Source organism: Sander lucioperca, chromosome 11, assembly GCF_008315115.2.
Source record: "Sander lucioperca isolate FBNREF2018 chromosome 11, SLUC_FBN_1.2, whole genome shotgun sequence".
In the NCBI taxonomy this organism is placed as follows: domain Eukaryota; kingdom Metazoa; phylum Chordata; class Actinopteri; order Perciformes; family Percidae; genus Sander; species Sander lucioperca.
Genome location: NC_050183.1, coordinates 20,938,848 through 20,960,324, shown reverse-complemented (window position 1 = coordinate 20,960,324; position 21,477 = coordinate 20,938,848). Strand labels below are relative to the sequence as shown.

The following is a 21,477-nucleotide window of genomic DNA, read 5'->3' as shown; positions in this document are numbered from 1 at the left end:
GCTGGCTCTTTTATTCAAAGAGGAGAAAGACTCGGAGTTAAGAGACTGACGTGGTGGTGGTGTTGATGGTGGGGTGTTCCCCTTGATCATGTGATCATCTCTTGTTTTGTCTCCCCCCCCCCTCCACATTTCATGTGCTCTTTGAAGCCCAGAGAGAGGCTGCAGTGTTTCTCCTAATTAGAGCTGAGACAGCAGCAGTAAAAGTGCCTGGCCGTTGTTCCTGACTGATCACTCTAGGGGGGCATGCCAGGGGCAGCGGGTGCCTGGGGCCAACAGACAAACATTAGGCCTCTCCAAGGAGCCTGTCTGTCAAATCAGGACCCCCCCCATCCTCCCACCCCCCCCACTTCAGGCCACTTGTGCAGCATGCTGGGCTTCGAGCAGGAGTAGTAACAGCAAACCTGATAGTCACTTGTTTAATACAAGTTCAGGTTTCATTGCATTTCTTTCTTGTTAGTAGATAATTAGTCTATGTCCTTGACGTTCCACTTCCGGGATTGCTCCGTTGCCACCGGAAAATCCGCTGGATTTCACTCATTTAGGCCGGATATCCGTTACCTTGGGCTTCCTTTGTGTTGGCATTTTAAACTCTGGCCGATTTATAAGGACCTATGGTTGACCTTTTCTCAGATCTCTGCAGGGTAAATCCAGACAGCTAGCTAGACTATCTGTCCAATCTGAGTTTTCTGTTGCATGACTAAAACAACTTTTAAACGTACACGTTCCACAAAACTTCCTTCCGAGCCTATTTTGCAGCGGCACAGCGGCTTTTCTCCGGTACTTAGCACCGCCCAAGACGACTGTGATTGGTTTAAAGAAATGCCAATAAACCAGAGCACGTATTCCTCCCATCCGTGAATGCTATGTGGAATAGCCAGACTCTCCTTGCTCCTTGCTCCTTGCTCCTTGCTCCGTGCTTTGGAGGAGGGTCTGGCAAAGTGAGACTAGTAGATAATGAGCCTGCGTATCTTAGCTGGTAGTGCATTTGACTAGCACAGTGGTTCTCAATGTGAGGTCATTGGCTCTCTGCCCGGGTTCCGTGAAAAGTTTTCAGATTAATTCATTTAAACTATTATATATACTATATTATATATATATATATATATATATATATATATATATATATATATATATATATATATATATATATATATATATATATATATATATATATTTATTTATTTATTTATTTATTTATTTATTTATTTTTTTTACACTAGGCTTCATAGTTCAACAAATAATATATATTTTTTAAATATAATTAATCATAGATTACATTCTGATCTTACAAATCTATAACTCTTAGAATCTGCAAATATGTTTAATACATGTCCAATATCTTTCTAATACATTTATATTGTGTTCTTTCACATAACATAACTAAGACTATAGAAGTGTAAAAAATGGGCTACAACTAAATGTTTCAAGTGACAAACTTCACGGCTTACCCAGTATATTCCCTTAATCTAAGGGGTCCTTGGCTGAAAGAAAATTGAGAACCTCTGGACTAGATTACCAACTAATGATTGTTTTCAACATCCATTAGTCAGTCTGCCTCTTGTCTGCCTCTTGTTTCTCCCTCTGGCTCTGTTTTTCACTCAGTCGTTGACACTATTTGTCTCTTTTCCCTCGCAATGTTTCTTCTAATCACTCTCTCCCCCCCTGTTTTGCTGTCTTTTTTCATTACAGAGATGCAGAATAGACTTTGTACAGAGTATCAGTCTGAGATCTAGTGTAAGGGCTCCTCCAGGTTGCAGGCAGACAAGGGTTAGGACGGGGTTGACACCAGATCCCAGAGGAATTTGCAGGTTGTGTCACTAAAGCATGTACAGCCAGACGTGCAGCGGTGTGCTTTTACAAATGATTATGTGGATGTTTGATGGAGACTCTTTCAAAAAAAAAATGTGTGTCCTAAGGGCTTCTCCAGGCTTTTAAGACGATGGATGATTGTGGGTGTTTTGAAAAGACTGCACATAATGTCTGTTAGACTGGAGTTATGTATGTGAGCACTCTGTACCCATAAAAAGAGACATTTAAAAAAAAAAAAAGGATCTATCCCAGTAGCCCACATACTACTTTACATGACAGTAAAAGATGCACACAGATGTTGTGACATGTTATGAATGGCTATGCACTAGGCTATGTGTTGGTAAAGGTGTAAGTTTTGACTTGACACACATGTGACTTCCAGACTAAAGCCCTTTTCAGACATTGAATCAGTATCATTGCTGGCTTCAGCTGTCTGTTAAAGGAATGTCATTTGGGCTTTCAAACACAAGTCTCTGCTACGTAAATAATGAGTAAGTAATTCTGTAATGGCTCTTTTCAAACATGACATAAAGGCAACAATATTTGGGCTATATGTGGCATCTGGCACAGACAAGAGACTGGCAGAAAGAAGAATTTCTGCAGTTTTCTCACAGGCTACATCATTAAAATATCAATAAATTATTTTGCAGTTGAAGACTTAATGACGATAAGCATGAGGGACACTTGACTGCTCTTAGTGAATCCCTTAATAACTTTTCTCATTAATTTCATAGTCTGTTAGGTACATTTTAAAAATGTAATACCTTTTTTATAGTAGAGTTCAACGGTGCTAAAGCATCGTTAAAAAGTACAAGATATAAAGTTGTGACTCCCCTTTAATTTTAGCTGGCTTACTGGATGAATACAAGAAGAGTGTTTTTCTAATTAATTAATGTGGTTATTCTATCTCTGCGTATTAACGCATGTTCTGTTAATGTGTAGTAATGTTAAGTATTCAATTTAAACTTTATCAACGAAAATTAGGGTTAGGTGTTGTGAAATTATATCCATCCTAATAGAGGATTAGAGCTTTAGGGAATTGTGATGAATATGTTTAAACATTTTCAGACATTTTATTTAACCAAAAAACGTTATATTTAATCGAGAAAGAAATTGCCACATTAATGCAGCCTTACTTTTGTTCTTGTGTTGTTGTAGTCATGCGCTGAAGGTTTGCATTTGCTCTCCTGTGACATGTTTACGTTCAAATGTGGGAAATCCTTGAATCATGCCAGGAGCAGTTCTGTCATTTTGTCATGAAGGTGAGAACAGATCATTATTTCCCTGCTATTGTTGATAAGAAAAGAGAGTCATGTTTAAAGGAAGTCAACAACCTGGTGAACTGACTTTGATGGAACGCTCAAGAGCATTAATGCGGTCAAATGCACTTTCCTTTCTTTCCTTTGATGTCTCTATAAAGTCTTTAAGCTGATCCGAAACCAAAAAAGAAACTGATCCCATCAATGGTTCTAGAGTCACTGAAAATCCACATTCCTGTCTAGGGAACTCGTTTGGTTTTGTGGTCATTGTGTCTGCCTTATTCTGCATATAGGTCTTGGCTGGTGCTGCCTGTTGTGTTGCCCGGCAGCCACAGTGCATAAGTGCAAGCCCTCTTTTTGCTAACAGCTGTTCCACGCCTGTGCTCGGCTCTCCTCCAAAGAGAGACTATTTTTTTTCTGAATGGACTTGTTGTTCATTGTGCCCAGTGACTTCTGTTTACTCTCACACAAAGGCAAATCCCTGCCTAATCTGTGCTCCTCTCGCCCTCTCGTGTGAGGTTTAGATAACACTGGTCCACTCGACAAGGAGCGCTCACAAATAGTTGGTCTGGTGGAGAGACATAGTGCTCCTACGCTGGAGCCCAGAAAGGCCAGCAGTGTGCATATGTGTGTACAAATGTGTGTGCGTATTTGTGTTTGTGTGGAACTGGACCCAACCCGCCATTCACAGCCCACTGACTTAACACGTTACCGGGGCAACCACACCAGTTGGTCTGCTATGCCACATACCAGACAGACACATGTAGGAGAAATTATGGTATGTCTGTAACCAGGCCTAATCCCAACATAACAAGGGGAACATTGGTGCCAAGTTTCAACTATCAAATGTCAACGTCTGGAGGAAATTGTTAAGAGTTCCTTTAGGTCACTCCGTGGAGGCTTAGTTAAAGAAACATTAATGGTTTATGGCGCAGTGGTTCCATTTTTAATGCTGAGCTGTCAACTAGGTTTTTAGAAGAGCTCAGTGTTTATCCAGTCAGTCATAAAGATGTGACATTTTCATCACACCTCTGATTGTAGTTTGTCAAAACATAACGACCATTCTTTCTTTTATTCACTTTAAAATAAGCAAAGTGATGAAACTCAAACTCACAGTATTAATTCACAGCAGTGTTTTAAAGTTAGACTATATATCATTTAAAAAAGTAATAACCAAATATTCCCTTTTACAATTGAAAAGTAAAATTCATAAGCAACAAAACACACTGTTGCTCATTTCAGTCAACTCAGGGATTTTACCACTACAACCTTACTTGACTTGTAGCTTATGATGGCTAATGTTAGCTAATTTGCTGTGCAACTGACATTACTGAGTCACTTTGCTGACTTTTAGAACTTACCACACTATCCTGTAACTAACTGTTATTCGGCAAATGTTAGTCTTTCTTTAAAGTGTATAAATAAGTGAATAAATAACACGATATTATTATAAAATATGCTTTTGCTTTAGACAGTAGCCTACACTTGAGCTTTTGCCGCCAAAAGTGGTCTTGTATTACCACTAGCTTATTTTGGCTAATGTTAGCAACATATTGCTTTGTCATGCTGACTTTTGACTCCTCTCTCTTCTGTTACTCTGCATTGTAGCATGTCAAGTAAATATTTCAGAGGTTTTATCTTTTTTTGTTAAGCAAGTTATGTAGTCTCATTTTAAATGTTTAAAACTGTCTCTGTTGAGAACATGCAACTGGTGGTCAGTTAAGTCAAGTTAGTTTTATTTGTCTTGCCCAAGTTTGTGTCAGGGCTTTAACATTTGTATAACATGTTACTTTGTCTGTCTTTACACCCTCGATTTGGACAAAAAACAAAATCGGAAAAATAAAAAGGGAGAATCCTTAAGAAGAACAACAGAGGGATTCCTCTTTCACAATGCACATACATTCAAAAGGTGCAGTATCTGCAGAATAGACAGAGGTATCAGAATTAAGATATAGAGAAATAGGATTACTATACTAAGTAGATCAAAAGTAGAATGTAATGTATGTTAAGTAAAATAAGTATATAGTAAATATAGGTGATGGCATTGTGCTGCTCCACGCTAGGCCTCCTGTGTCCCATCATAAAGTGGGCCCTGATAGAGTTAAATATACAATATATAATATGTTGTCACTCGTCAAGTAAGCTACGTTTTTGTAGAAATAAAACAGATAAGAGTTTTGAGACACATGGGTTTTCTGTGAAAGTAGTTTTGGCTTCTGCCCAGCACATTGTTTGAGTGCAGTCTTGATCGATAGCATTGTAAAAGTGTCTGCCTCTCTGTCAAATGTTTTGTTTACTTGACCTACTTGTGTGGTTATATGTTTCCAGGTGGTGGGTCTATACCGTCTGTGTGGCTCTGCAGCCGTGAAGAAGGAGCTACGTGAGGCGTTTGAGAGAGACAGCTACGCTGTGGAGCTGTCTGAAAATGTGTATCCTGATGTTAACGTCATCACAGGTAAGTTGATCACTGGTAACAGAGAACATAAGTACAGAGTCACTCACCACACACACTCAGTAAAATTAGGAATTGGTTATTTAACTAGGTGGTTTTCCCAAAGAGCGTTAGTGTCCCTCTTGTCCCGTATTTCATTAAGATATTACATATTACACTGAGAATACAAAATAGTATATAATTAGGTTTCCCATGAAACAGACGGAACAGATGATCCAAGATCAAATCTATTTCTATTATCGGATATTCCACCGATTATTTTCTAGATTGTCAGAAACTAGTGAATTGCTCATCACAATCTCCCAGAGCCCAAATTAACATCTTCAAATTGCTTGTTTTATCCTGAAAAAAATCACTTAAACTTAAAAGATATCGGTGCAACCTCTAGCTCACCCTGTAGAGTGTGCGCCCCATGTGTGTGCGAACAATGGAATTAACTAAAATCAGGGTAAGCTGTAGGATTTGCAGAGAAGAAGAGTTACTTAATCAAGAGATCAACATTAATAAAAACAAACAAATAGAACGTTTCTCAAATGGAGTCTGGATTCAGTATTGATCCAGTCCTTGCCCCAGTAAACGTGTCTGAACTGATGTGTCCTCTGTAGATAGGTCAGCACATGTGTACGTCTAAGAGAAGAGCGTGTGTGAGTTTGCTGTTTGTTGTAAAAGCATTCCAGCAGTCAGCTAACAGTGTAGACCAATGCCTGAAGAAAGCACGCACGCACGCACACACACACACACACACACACACACACACACACACACACACACACACACACACACACACACACACACACACAAATCAGACCATGTTGTACATTCAGGTCATTCTTTCTTCTTCAGGTTTGTGGTTGAGACATGCTTAAAGGACACGTTTTAGTAAATACAAAGTATTCAGTCTGCTTATGACGGCAGAGTAAGTGTGAAAGTTGTTTTATTGTCCCACTGCAGTGCTGCAAATTTTATGTCCCGCTATGTATTATTTAAAGGCATTAATTTAGATGCCACTCAGAGTCCTGTGAGTTGCAGCTTATTTCCGCTTCATTGCTGTGAAATAAAAAATGGAAACAGTGAGTTACAGCACATTACACAGTCTTCAGCTTACAAAAAACAGCCGTGTCATTGGATTGAGTAATGACTCCAGCAGTGCGACAGATGAGAGGGGAGGGCGAAGTTGTAGAAAATGACCTGGTCATGATTTTTTGTTTCTCCCACAAAAAGAGGAAGACCATGGAAACCCCTGGGCATTGTAGGACCTGCTGTTGGTTTTGGGAAGAGGCCCCGTATAGGCGTCGTCCTATCATGCCTGCTTTGATCCACATGCATTTGCATGGCAGGGCAAAGAACACAGTTAACAGTTGAACGGGTTAGAAAAAAAGGGCCAGGACTAGCGAGGATTGTTGGTTTTTGCTCGCTGCCTAAATTTGCTCCAACAAGCGAGTTGCTGTTGCAGATGGACCTGAGTGAGTGGAAGAGGGCAGGGAGAGGGGGAAGGGAGGCAGATGATGGGTTTATGGTGTGTGCTGCAAAAATGTTCATCTGCGATATTATCATTGGTTTAGTCTTAAAATGTACTTTCCTGAAACATTTGGTGAAACAATGCCCATTTATTGACTTTATTTTAGTTTTTTTGCCAGTATTTTGAAACGTAATCTCAATGTTTCATGGAATGCCTTCTAATTTGAATTCATAACTGAAGTGAAATGGCCCATCGTCTTATATTGTCTACATCTTTCAAATGTAAAGGCTGATCAAAATGGAGTCTCTGCAGTGTGGAGTCAGACTATACTAGCTAATGAGCGAACAGCATCGGATGAGCTAAGAGGGCTGGCGTGTCACACGGCTAATTTAAAAGCAGAGGTAGTGAAAGGGATTATCCAGAGATCAGAGTTCAATCCAAAGCTTGCAAAACATGCTCAGTGTGCAGACCGCCATTGTTTCAAATCACAATTCACTCAAAAGAACCAGAAAGGTGTTACCAACACGCTGTGGAAAAACAAGACAAACCATATTATCTTCAGCAGTTTGTGTTCAGTAAACACTCTTTCTGCTCTCTATTTAATCTGTTCATGTGTGACACTTTAGAGGGCGGTCATAGAAAGAGTCTGTGTTGCCAGGGGCGTTTCTAGGACTTGAGGAGGTTCGGGGCTAAATAAACTGAATGCAATGCAAAATGGGGATTGGCTTGCCCAGCTTGTTAGTAACCAGTGCATGTTTATTTTAGCTGCCCAGTTTGTAGATGTTAGTTAAATAGCACCAACATTTGGCCTAATCATAACTGGCCTGGGAACCCAATTTTATGTAAATGTGTATTTCTACCTTTTTCTGAATCAATGTATGCTGGAAATATTTTTATGTAATGGGAAACATAGATTTCAATCCAAATATAAACTCTGGGGTGAGAGATCCGGGGCTATTCTTAAAACATTTGGGGCTGTAGCCGGGGACGCCCAGGCCTAACAACGCCTCTACGTGTTGCTGTAGAGCAGCTGCAGTGTGTTGGGCGATGTGGAGGTGTGGACCAATGGGATTCACAACCTCCAACAACTTCTGGCAATCATCTAACATCTCACTGGAGTAGTTAGGTGATAGTAGTCAATTAGTTTTTCATTTAATTTTGTTTTAAATGAGTGTTGGAAGTCTCCTATTCTCAGCTTCTTTACACTGCATGTACCAAATACATCTTTCCTTTATTAATCCCATAAGAGAGGTAGAGGAATTAGAATAAGAGTCGCGAATTGTCATAAGCTAACCCTCTGTTGGTGGTCGCTTCATATTTACTGTATAGACATAAGAGTGGTGTCGATCTAGTACGTGTCCATTGTCAGCATCATTTCCCCGCTTCCCATTCATTTCTATGGGAGCAGCCGTGCAATGCATTCTGGTAGCGTCGAGGGGACTTTGGACAAGCGGGGCGTCGAGTCGCCCGCTCCTCATTTGCATAAAGTTAAATCCAGCCAACTTTATGCAAATGAGGAGCGGCCGGCTCGGCTCGCCACCTCTCAAAAGCTGACGAAAATCTTTAAACTGACCGTTGTCGATCTGAAATGAAGACAGATTCAGCTGCTGCATAGCCTATTTCTCGCTTTAAATGTTTTCGGAAACACGTTTCGCTGAACTATTTTTGTAAAATACTAGATCGTATTCCGAACGAGCTGCCATTATGGTTGGTTTTGAAATTCGGGAGCAGCCAGCCCCACGTGACGCGTTCGTCCAATAAGCTGCAGCCATCGCGGTTGTAGGAGGGTTTAGACTGTTTTCTTTGCTTGTCAGTGGTCAGTGAAGAGAAACTGGTGGCAAGCTCACTAGCGTGCGATGCTGGGAAGCGGGGCACCCCCATCCGTGAAAACAACGCGTATATGGACGTGTACCATAACCCTCAGCAAGAAAGCTAATTAGTATTAGTATTTCCCAAAAGTATTTCATTAAATAGTTATTTAAAGTGCTTCTTCTTGTTTTCAACCGCTTCAATTTACATTCAGTTGTTTCCTTTATTAATGCTGTTGGAGAAGAAGAAGTTTTATTGGAGCAGGACTTTTAGACATGAGATCAGATGATGTTTTTCTTCCCGATAAGAGAGAGGCCTCACTCAGTAGTTTGGAGTGGTAATGAAGGCCATTAAAATCTCATAGGACTGTTTGGCAGTTTAGTTTATGACATCAGCAGTGCCAAGTGACAGCAAAACCAGTCTCTAACCTCAAAATAAAAAACGATTCATTTTGAAATTCACACCTTACAGATCACTCTGGTTGGATTTAACAAATACACAATGAATAACTGTGGAAAAAGTTTGGTTTTAGAGGACACGGTAGCAACCTCAACTAATGATTAAGCCCTCAACTCAACCTGCTTTGGCCTTTGTGTGGAAACAAAGCTTCCAAAGTGATCCAATGATGAGAAACTTCCATCCAAATATCTGTCCTCTCTCCTGGGAAAATGAAACCAGTGTCCCAAGCCCTGCTGGTTGACAGCTCAGCACAGTTATTGATCCTTGTTTGAGGTCTTCTAATTTGCCTGGCCTGACTCGTCTTTTCCATAGCCTAGTTCCCTACTTTGCCCCCCACCCTCAGCAGTACACCAGTGAAGACATGGAAAGTCATTAACAAGTGCCCCCTTTGTTGCCGAACAAACACAGATGGTATTTGGCTCACGCATGGGGGATTAGCTGAACCCTGGGCTGTCCGGGAAAGCAGACAACCACTTTACAGAGAGCTGCAGGACAGTGTAAGTGTCAGAATATTTTTTAAACTGCAGGTCAGGAATCAAAAAGACATATTTCTGATGCTCACAGTTAGGAATGGGATTTACTCATTTTGGGGTTTTTGAGGCTAAGGAAAAGTTCAAGAAACTACAGGGTAAAGCTTTACCATGCCACCGGACAAGGCAGTGGCACACACATCTCCTCTGGCCCCCCCTAGTGCTGTGGGGGCGTGCAGGACAGCAGGGAGGGGGCAGGACGGAGAACAAACCCCCATTTGTTCTCAAGGCGAAGCGTTGACTGCAGCACTGACAAGCGGAGTGACCTTCCGCTTTGTTTGAACAAGAGGTCAAAGGTAGAGCCGTGCCCCAGTGAATTGTGTGCCTTGTAGTGTTTGGTGGCACATTTGGAACATTAAAAGTCTGAATTGATTAGAAAAAAAACTTTTGCATCACAATTCTTTTAGCTGCTATAGTCTGTAGCTTTAATTGCATGCTTTGATTTAGGGGATTGTTTTTCTTCATTGCTGAGCTGCTTCTGATTGCAGTTCGGTCTCAATCAGCCATACGTGTGGGTGGAGATATATGTATGTGTTGTTCCTATCCCTGCTGGTATAAAGCCAAACCCCAACAGTTTAAATGTGAGAGAAAAGACACTCAGTGTGTGATTGCTGTCAGCTTGGCTGTAAAGGAAAGTGAAGCACCTGTAGGGGAAGCACACCTGTTCACCCCTGAGTACATGACCTTGTGTGTATATGTGTGTGTGTGTGTGTGTGTGTGTGTGTGTGTGTGTGTGTGTGTGTGTGTGTGTGTGTGTGTGTGTGTGTGTGTGTGTGTGTGTGTGTGTGTGTGTGTGGATCAGGCACCAACAGGGGCTAAGACACAAAAGTAAACACTAGTAACTGACTCATAGCAGGCTAATGATTTACCTGAATGGCTGTATTCTCCTCACTTTAGACAAACATGAGCACAAGGTTTGACTGACTGGTGTATTTTGTTTTTTTATTATTGAAATGTATAGAGCCTAAACACACATGGTAAATCCTCATATATTGCATGCGAGGCATGAAGAGGATGTTTTGTTTCATGAAGCAGTGCTTACGTAAAAAAGTCCTGCTTTTGTTGTGTCTAGATGATCTGCCTCACAGCACATCCAAGGTCAGAGGCTCCACCATGCTTGAATTTCCATTTAAGGCAAAACAATGACAAATCAAGTGGTACCTCTGCATTTTAGTTGCACACTCGCTTTGCAGAGATAAGGGTGAAAACAATTTTTGCTTCCAGACAGTCTGTTTTTCCTGTGATGAAACAAGCAGATTATTATTATCTCAGGTACGTCTAAAGATTTACAACGGAAAGCCGAAGGATGTTCACAAAGCATTTCTGTGTAATCAGATTTAAAAATCAGCATGTCTAGTGGGGTGTTAAGGAGAGATGTATGTATCTTGTGTTTAGTTGTCCTTATCACATTCTGCTCATACCAGATTTTATACCAAACCTGATGAAGATAAATGATAACAGAAGTGAATCAGAACTGAAAACAAACATGAAAACATGTCGGCACAGATCAGCTACGCTAGCTTAGAGGGCGCAGGGGACATGTTCAATTGCAGAGACATTTTATGAAGTTTTAAGTGCATGTTTGCCTGAAGCCATGTTAAAGTCTGAAAGTCTGGCCCTGCTGACCCTATAGCTGTCATTGTGTTGGTCTACCTGAGGTGGGAGGGCTGATATAGTGCACCACTGTGCTTGTTTTGGTATGAGTTGTTTTTCTTCAGACACAGCCACTACTACCTGCCTCAGGAATGCACAATATCTTTCTCTCTGTATCTGTGTGTGTATCTGTGTGTGTACGTGTGTGTGTGTGTGTGTGTGTGTGTGTGTGCGTGTGTGCGTGTGTGTGTGTGTCAGGACGTGTTGAATCTCAAGTTCTGAAGGGGCTTCAAAAGCAAGATAACAAAGTTGCCATTTTTTCTGTTAAGAAGGTAGCTGGCACAACCACTACAATATGTATTATTATTATTTACCTTTTTTCAAGTATTTATTATATTTGTAGGGACAGACTCACAGCATTGAATAATCATCACAGTCAAATTAAAAATATAGCATTTACAGTCTAAGCCCATTTGTAATGCTCATCGTGAGACTAGCTTTTGTGTAAAATACATTAACAGTGCAAAACAAAAAATACATCTGTAACTGCAACTATAGAAAACACATTTAATACATATTACGAAAGAAATACCATAAAAGCAGTAACACGACTCTACAGTACAGAGGTCCTTTGAGCTAAATGTTAATGTCATCGTGCTTACTGTCGGTATGCGATCTGTGCTGCCTGCACGATACGTTATGCGCATAAATACGTAGTACACTATTTGTATCACGCATGCGTTGAAACACTTGACAGCCAGGCGGCACAACTGGTGGCATATTTTTGTAGGCTATATTTTATGTTATTCATTATGCAGTTCACGGCGGGTCTGTTTTATAAAGATATTTAAATTAAGTACTTATTGTCACTGATCCAAAACCGCATATCGACGTCCGTGTACTACACCTTGGCGACATTGTTATTTTTGTGACATGTAGTGTGGGGATGTTGTGATGTTTTTAAATGTAGCTTACGCTATGCATTACTTACTATTAAGATTTAATAATCAGCACTAAGGGACAGCTGAGTTTGGTAGTAATATCATTCATTTTGCAGGTAGTTGGTCATTAGTTTTTGCATATTGGACAAATATGAATTTTGACCAAATTATGACTCTGATGAACAGTCAAGGAAACACCAAGTTATTAGGATTCATCATATACAGAGTGTGAATATCTGTCCCAAATTTGATGGCAATCCATCCTGTAGTTGTAGCTAAATTGCACTAAAAGTCCTGATAAGACCCTTATAAGATTCCCTCGGTTTCAAGTCACATTAAATTAAATGTTATACAGTTTCTATTATTTATACCTGTTGGACTTTTTTTTGTGGTAGCTATTGGGATTGATGAGGTGTTTGATCAGTTAATGTAACAGTAGATCATCTCCCAATGAGTGTTCTTATGTTCATGTAGCAGTTGGAAAGGAAGACTGAATTTCAGTGTTTCGTCACCTAAAAACACTGACATTTAAGGTTCATTTTAAAACATTTGTCTGTTTACTTCATAAGATCATTGGGTGATAGAGCCACAATGCCAGTTAGGAATAGACTGCAAAGCTTTAAGCTTCAGGCTCCCTTAAAGAGCAGAGCTGGGATTTACAGGGATTAAAAAGTGAGCATGTTAAGTTGTGCCCTCCATTCTCCTCACTGGGCCTAAAGAGATGTCAGCGGATTTACGGTGAATCGTTAGTTCGCTGTCAATAGAAGGCAAGAGGCAAAACACCTTGGGTGTATAGGAGGGGAACAGTGATGTAGAAGTGATAAAGTAGGAGCTCCTATTTACAGCATTCTAATCAGAATCAGTTGCAAAAGCTTAAGGGATTGTGTCACTATTTTGGGAATTTCTAATTTGGGAATTTCTACTAACAGGATGGTCCTTGACATAGATACATATGTCTTTTTACCTGCTTTTTACACTCAAACATACTATTGTTCTGCTCTCTAGAATCAATCTATGGCAAGAATTGTTACACCATAGTGGTGAAAAGTGATTTTCTCTTTATTCATCTTCTTACAGTTTATTGACACTTGCTATGCACCAAACATTATATAGCAACTATATATCCAGCTATTCAACTGATTGATGATAAGGCATGCTGGCTATGCAGCAGATAAATATTAAAGTACCTATGTTAAAATAACAAATAGTAATGGCTTGGAGCAGACAATTATCAAACATTATGTTGTGTTTATAAGCAGCACATTTGTTTTTTATTTGGATCTCTTTTAGCTCATTGGATAATCTTCCAAAGGCCACATTAAAAACATTTCAGCATACAACAATTCATAAACGAGTCAACACATAATTGTCGATCATCATTATCAACATATCCAGTGCATGGTTATGAGCTTAGATAACAATGAGCTCAACTGAGTGCAGGAGAACTGTAAACCATAAAAAAAAATAAACTTAGCTGTTTAGGAGTAATAGGAAGAAAAGTAAACATACTGCTTTTGAGTGAAATACTGTATATCTCTCTGGCAGCATTATAGCACATTGATACTGTCAAATACACAAAACCTGAACAGAGCCAAGACATTAAATGATAAACATGTTAGCACAAGCGCTTGGTGAGGAAGCAGCAATCTCTGGCATCTCAGTGGAAAATAAGCCTTTTGGAAAGAGTCGCCAGGGTCCATAGGTGTGGACAGCAAAGACAGGAAATCTCTTATTCTGGCTTGAAATGCATGTTTGAGCCTAACAGCTGATAAGATAAGTGGCAGAAACACTAGGTTGTGGAACACCAGCAGCCATAGCAGTATGACTTTACCTCAACAAAGCCATCTTGAAGCGACATGATTGGACTGTTGGCAGGTGAGCTTGCTTCTGAAATGTTCTAGAAGCAGCAGCAAGTGTTTGCAGCAGCAGCATTGCAGAACAAAACTGCTTAATTGCATTGAGTGTGTTGGATATTTGGATTCAGTGTGGATGAATTAGTGGATGTTGAGTAAAGTATTAGCCTACACATTTGGTTTGCAGCAGCACAACACAAGTTATCTGCTTGAACTGGCTCACAGGCTTCACTCTGCTTGTTAGTTTTCTGTCATAAATTGGCCAACGTCAAGTCTGTCAAACATTTCTTTGTGAACAAACAATGCTGAATCTGTGAAGTACTCTTTTAAAGTTGCATTTGGGACAGCAGACAACTATGGGTCCTTTGCATTTCTAAATGGTTTGATAAACAGCGTGCTTCATTTGCAGGTGATTTTATCATTATACTGACAGTAACCTATAAGTCTTTTGAAATTATATTATATAGCGTTCCTCTTTACAGACATTCATGTGTAGTATTATTTTGGAGCATAACCTATATTGCTGATTACACCGCCCCCAGCTGTCTCTGAAAACTGATCCAGCTTCATGCAGAGGGAAAAGAGAGCAGACACTCACCACAAAGAGCTGTCACATTGCCAAGCGCCTTTCTTATTCCCGTACTTTCTCCCCCCCCCATTTTTGCCTTTGATGAAAAGACATGCCAGCGATATTTCAGGGGCTTAGTGGAGACAGACAGCGTGGGTTTCATGTTTTCCCGTAGCTTTTGTTTGAACTACGGGAGGCTGAAGTCACAGGTGTGAATGCGCGGTCACAGACAACAGGCCCCCCAACACCACCACTTTTTGGCTGCCGAGTCACGCCCAACACCAAGCATCAGGTATCTCAGCGGACGCCACAAAGTCACCAGTGGAAACAATGGGACCTTAATTTGCAGCCAAGACCTTGCACCAGGTTTAGTGGTTTAAAAGAGAGGAAACATGAAAGTTTTTCATTTCTCAATGACAACACTTCATAAAGATACAGTATGTTTGTAGTGATTTGTCAGGTAGTAAAGGTCTAGCATGACCCTAATAATTCAGGGTCATGCTTGTATTTTGGGTTTCTACTAGAACATGTTTACATGCTTTAATTTCCCAAAAAACACATTCTTTTTTCTCATACTGTCTGTCTGCATATACCTGTATTCACTTTCTGTCTGAAACGCTCCGTTTTAGCGCCCGTCTCTTTAATGCTTCGAAACTTTCACAGTATACAACACCTCAACCTGCTTTGTAATGAAAAAAGACATGGAAATCTCACTTTTTTATATTGTTGGACCTTTAAAGCTGTCTGTTTTTAGTTCAAGTGTGGGAAAAAGGATATGCTGCAAATAAGTATTTGCAGCATATCCGTATAATAGTATACGTATCCTTATATAATAAATAAGTTATTCACTGATACATTTAACATCAGTTCACTACCTTGCGGCAGCACTTTTGCCTGATGCTCTATTCTCTTTCACTTCTCAGGCGTACTGAAGGACTACCTACGAGAGCTGCCCTACCCTCTGATCACCAAGAACCTGTATGAGGCAGTGTTGGAGTCCATGGCCACAAGGCCTTTGCGGATAGGAGCAGCGGGCTGCGAGAACGACCAGGCTGACTCGGAGCACACCGTCAGCCTACTGGACAACCTGCCAGATGTGGAGAAGGTGAGGAAGACAAGCTATACATCTCCCCGCTGGCTCTAAAAGTCATCATAGTGCTAGAATATTGTCACAGAAGTGGTTGTGAAAGGGATAATTGTGGCATAGATAATGATGGCCATGATAATAATGCTACATATCACTACTGTTTAACTTCTATTACGTAGACTTTTACATCGGGGGGATATTAGTGGTGGCATAACGTCCACAAGCATGTACCAGTATAATTTTCTCTTCACCAATTCACTGTCCACTATTTTCAGATTAATCATAAATGACACAAAATGAAAGTCTTTTTGAGGCAGATACCAATGTAAATATTTTAGAGTAATTAAAAATATTGGCCAATATTTTTATTTTTTTTTTGAAATAGGTTTTTAGAAACCTTGCCCATTTTTCCCATGAGGAATAATAATGTGAAGGGCTCTCCTGCTTGAATTTCCCAAGCAAAGAAATCTAAATTTCCTGCTTTGTAACATTTATTGAATTCTATGTGTGTAAGTACAGCAATGTAGCATTGTCTTAAAATATTGCCTTGTTTGCTAAAATCTTTTTGCATTTCTAGCTTTTTACTGCTACACATAGCTTGATAAAGTAGATTTTGCAGTGCAGCTCTGTTTCTGCCAGTGGTATTACTACAACTACTAATCATAATAATAACATGTCTTATTTGTCTGTGTTTGCGCATGTGTGTGTTTGTGTGTTTCTGTGTGTTTGTGTGTGTTTGTGTGTGTGTGTGTGTGTGTGTGTGTGTGTGTGTGTGTGTGTGCGCATCAGGTGACACTGCAGAAGCTTCTTGACCACCTGAAGTTGGTAGCGTCCTGCCAGGAAGTGAATAAGATGACATGTCAGAACCTGGCGGTGTGTTTTGGTCCGGTGCTGCTCAGCCAGCGCCAGGAGGCGTCCTGCCACACAAACCGAGTCTTCATTGACTCCGAGGAGTTGGCCAGCGCGCTGCACTTCAAAAAACACATCGAAGTCCTGCACTACCTGCTGCAGCTTTGGCCTGGTGAGCGATTGTTAAGTTAGAGAATAATTGTTATTTTTGCAGAATATTTTCCTATGTTAGATATAGGTCTACCAGGTCATTTGGTTTGAAACACATTCTTTTTTTTACAATCACATAATATACATCAGTAAGTCTGTATGTATTACCAGCCTCTTGCCCTGCATGCTCGAGGTCTTGTACAAATCAGTGCCAGCTCTGCGGTTCAGCTCTACAAAGGGCTGGGCTGCTTTGATCCTTGAGGTTATCCACCAGTGGCACAAGTACAGCTGATAGCCATTGGCCACCATCTGTTGGCTCCTCAGAGATGAAACTTTCCACAGAGTGCTTCATCACGGCAGACTGAGCCAATCCGAGCCAAGCCAGTAAGCCCCAATGTAAACCAAACTTTTGAGGCGTGGCGCCCTGCCTTATGATAAATCACCAATCAAGGACAGACACCCAGTACCAGCTTCACTCACACACAGGTCTTCTGTCTGCCTGCACAGCTGCTCTCTGCCAGCTGCAGCTGTCTGCTCAGTGTGAGATATGAAGGGATCCAAAGATTTTTCAGGAGGGAGTCGAGAATGATTAAAAAAAAGAGCTGTAGGCGGGGGAACATTTGTATTAGTCACAGCAACTCATTTAATTTGATTGAATTTTAAATCTTGTGTTCACTACATCTCCAACCAATGTGTGAGCCACTCCGTGGCTGCTGTGGTGCAGTTTAAATCTTAGCTAGCCTACTGTCGGATATTAATCAAAACATTACACAATTCACAAATGCTCTGCCTACACACAGGTTGAAAAGATAAGAGTGTGAAAAAACATTACTGCTATAAGGACATAACCTTATTACTGTAGCTGGCAGTTGTGTTTCTCTGTTGGTTATTATCATTTTTATAAACATTGAGGTGATGATGAGACTGTTTGAAAATCCATTTAAATCCAACGTTAAATATGCACAGTCATCAATCCAAAACTAAGCCTGCCTTTTAGGGGTGGAACGGTAGCCTACATGTATTCGTGTTGAACCAAAACGGTACGGGCGTCTCGGTTCGGCACATGAATTTACACGGAGAATACACGGTATAAAAATAAATAAAAGTCGCGTGCAAGTGAATTAATGTAATGTGGAACTACTGTTACATATGCGTTTCTGAGGGACACCTAATCTGTAGCCCCGCCTTAGCTCTGAACAAGGGGGTAAGCTTCGCTCCAGAGCTCGAATCTCCTATGGCGCCATTTTGATGCTACAAAGCGATCAACCCGACGTTAGCATCCCATTGACCTGCCATTCATTTTGGCGTCACTTTGACAGCGTTTAAAGACTTTATTTGTCCATTGTTTATTTCTAAAGAAACACGACAATGTATAAAAGGCTCCATTACCTTGTACCTCACGTTATGGCTCCGTAGTATACGTTTTTGTAAAAATAGGCTAACGATTGTGTCATAACCACGCGACTTACTGTCGCATAGTAGAGGAATTACCGTATAGTACAGGAGAAGCTCGCAGGCAGTTTGGACTTACATTAGCTGTTTAAGTGTAATTAATGTTAACTAGCATTTTAGTTAGCAATAATTAGCCTGTGTCCACGTTATCTCCTTACATATACCTACGCTCTCCTTCTCTGCAAGATTGGGAATGATTGAGATTTCTCTTGGCACAGCTACCAGAAGACTCACAACTTTCAGACACGTTGCTCACGTCACATTTACGTCGTTACTGCGCAGTTGGAGGCTGCGCAGTAACACTCAGCGCTCACCGGAAAAGTGCTTCTAAAGGCCTTCACTGGTCTCCGTCCAGAGCAACGGGATCTGTTGGTCCATTCTTATATACAGTCTATGGCTCTGAAGCTCCCAAGCTCTGCCTACATGTCGAATCGGTCCAGTGAGTCCACACCATGGATGTATTAAGAGAACGTCCACACGAAGCAAACTAGTCCCTTCCATATACAACCCGGATGTACTGTAGCTGTATCCCTTCTTGCCTCGACCACAAATGGCTTCCAGGCCCATTTGCTTCGCTGTTTGCTCCGCTTTTAGCTCCGCCGTTAGCTGTTAGCTCCGCCGTTAGCTTCGCTATTAGCTTCGGTGTTTGCTGCTAGCTCCGCTGTTAGCGTGTGAGGCTAACGCCACAATTCGCCAACTGCTCTGTGTAACCGAAGCTGCTCTTTTAACACCCCTGCTCTGTGCATTCACATATGAGAGCAGCGCTTGTCTCCGTATCACACTACTAGCTGATTGTCTTATTTTGTTTACAAGTTCCAGATGGAGTCTGGAGATGATGTGGGGTAGCCTACTTATTGTTTACTTTATACGCTTCAGGCTGTTGCAGCTAGCTCAGGGGAGAGACTGGATGACACTAGGTGGTACAGCCTGAGACATGCACAATAAAAAAAATTGCCTTCTGCATTTTTGTTATGCTTTTCCCTCCATTGTACCGAACCGTGATGTCTGAACCGAGGTATGAACCGAACCTCTTCTTCCTCAGTGTGTCTCAAGGCACACATCTTTCAAAATTCACATGCGTGCTGTCCTATTTTGAAAAATCTTTTCAAAGCTTTCCAAACATCACGCTGGTCAGACTTTATCCCTGAAAGATTCAAAACCTCAGAGCCCTTCCCTGTAACCTGCAGCTTTAAACAGATGTGCTGAAGAACTGACTATGTCTGGTCTGGCCTCTAAATTTAACTGCATCCTCAGACACCTACATTAAACCAATTCTGTGTAAACTACTGAAGTTGAGCACCCTCCACCCTCCTTTACATCAACTGGGGAAGAAACACACATCTGTGAATCCCCGTAATTGCAGGTAGTCTGGTGAAGTACAAGTGGAATTTCAAAAGAAGAAACAAAAAAAGTGCTAAGATGTTTTTCTTTTAGAGGATAGAACACAGATGTAGACAATAAAGGAGGGAGATGGGGTCAAGTGGTTCTTCAGTAGAAGCGTGCACTTGTTCTGCACTCCTGTCTGCAGCTGATGTCACGCAGTGCCTATGATAACCTGTAATAACCTCGACAAAGCTCTCAGTCCAGGTTCAAGCCTTCTTTTACACCCTCAGTGCCATCTCCATTCTGTCCGCTTCCCCAGCTCAAAGCATAGGATGCCTGGGCTATAATTAAAGACATTCCAGGCTTAACCTTAGACCTCAGCCCCTGAAGCTTTACCCTAACATTTCACAATCATTATGGCATATTTTCAGCCGCCTGATCACGCCTCTCACACAAATACGCAACCCTCCAAGGCATTGTTGCTAAGGCCTCAAGTGTGCTTGTCTTTGGGCAAATGCAGGGGCATCTGACACTAAGTGACACTATTTACAGGTACTGTGAGAGAGCATGAACATATGTGTGCAGATGGTTAGACAGACAGAAGTGTGTGTGTGTGTGTGTGTGTGTGTGTGTGTGTGTGTGTGTGTGTGTGTGTATTAGGCTCTTGTTATTGTGCCTTGTACAGGGATAAGGGAGAAAATCGGCACATAGAAGCAGTATTTTTCTCTGCTTCATGCCTTAATTTTCTCTGCTGACAGCTAATAACTTAAATTGTCTCATCAGTGAATCATGTCTGAAATCAAATAACACGTTGTCTCTTAAAGGAGGATAATTTCTGTTTGTTTCAGGTGATAATTGCTTGAGTCTTTAGCCTCAGGAGAGTTGCAAGGCATGCAATTGCTGCACATAAATACTGTATCAGCATCTGCCACTCCTGATATATGAAATGGAGTCAACATGATTCATAATATAAATAGTCATACATTTTTGTAGAGATAACATTTAAATCCTCTTTCCTACACCTATACAAAATACAATTATTTTTTGTTTATATTGTACCTCTTGTACGTGACTTATAGCCATAACTTTTAACATTTTTTGTTTTTTGTTCCTTTCCAATCCAGTAAGGGAGAGCTAGCGGTGTCAACAAGTATAGGTACACAGAGATAAAGACAGACAGGTAACCGGACTGGGCTGGTTGTGTTGGAGTGCTCGCTGTTCACTTTTGTTGCACAGTCAGATGATTCTTTCATAATGTCCAAACAGGGTTCCAGTTTAGTTCATTTTTAAGTTTGGTTTAGTCAACAGTTGATAACAAATAGTACAGAAGGATGGCATTAGAGTCACAGAGTGTGGTGGTGTGACTTCAGCATGTGTTTGTCTGACTTTAAACACAGCATGGCATGTTCGATTATTTTGGCAGGGTTTATATCAGGGCTCCCACAATTTAATGAATGTATTGCTGGATTATCCAGATACCTTTGTTGCCCCGATAGAAGTTAGTACAGATAAACCTGTGGTCTCAGTTGTGTTACAAAAAAAGGATTGCCGTTTTCACAGCATGTTTTTAATGTCATTTTTAACCATGAAGTTACCCGAAGGGGGGACCAAAAGGGGGACCAAAGGGTCAGTTCACACAAATTACAAAAAAATATATATTTTGTCCCTTACGCATTGTGATATCTTGCTCTGCAGATAGTTTTGGTTTTGTGCCTATGTTTTAAGATTCCTGGAATTTAGTTTGTAGCACTCAAAGCATTTACAATTTACAATAAAATAACTAAAGCAGCAATGTGACTGTCCATAATCAACACTCAGGATTATCCAAACCTCACTGTGAAGAGTTTTCACTTGAACTACTTTCTACCAAATAAATAGTTCCTA

The 21,477-nt window shown here is 40.8% G+C and overlaps 1 protein-coding gene across 3 annotated transcripts in view; it reads left to right on the top strand.

Moving 5' to 3' along the window:
• The window catches only part of syde2 (synapse defective 1, Rho GTPase, homolog 2 (C. elegans)), a 49,377-nt gene that overhangs the window by 24,133 nt on the left and 3,767 nt on the right, over positions 1-21,477 (top strand). For 2 of the 3 annotated variants that reach the window (XM_031283853.2, XM_031283855.2), the window contains exons 5-7: positions 5,397-5,523; positions 15,656-15,837; positions 16,609-16,840. In XM_031283853.2, the coding sequence (XP_031139713.1) occupies positions 5,397-5,523; positions 15,656-15,837; positions 16,609-16,840 (541 nt within the window). Of the gene's footprint in view, positions 1-5,396; positions 5,524-15,655; positions 15,838-16,608; positions 16,841-20,717; positions 20,774-21,477 lie in introns of all 3 variants that reach the window. The other variant, XM_031283854.2, reaches the window with a different exon arrangement.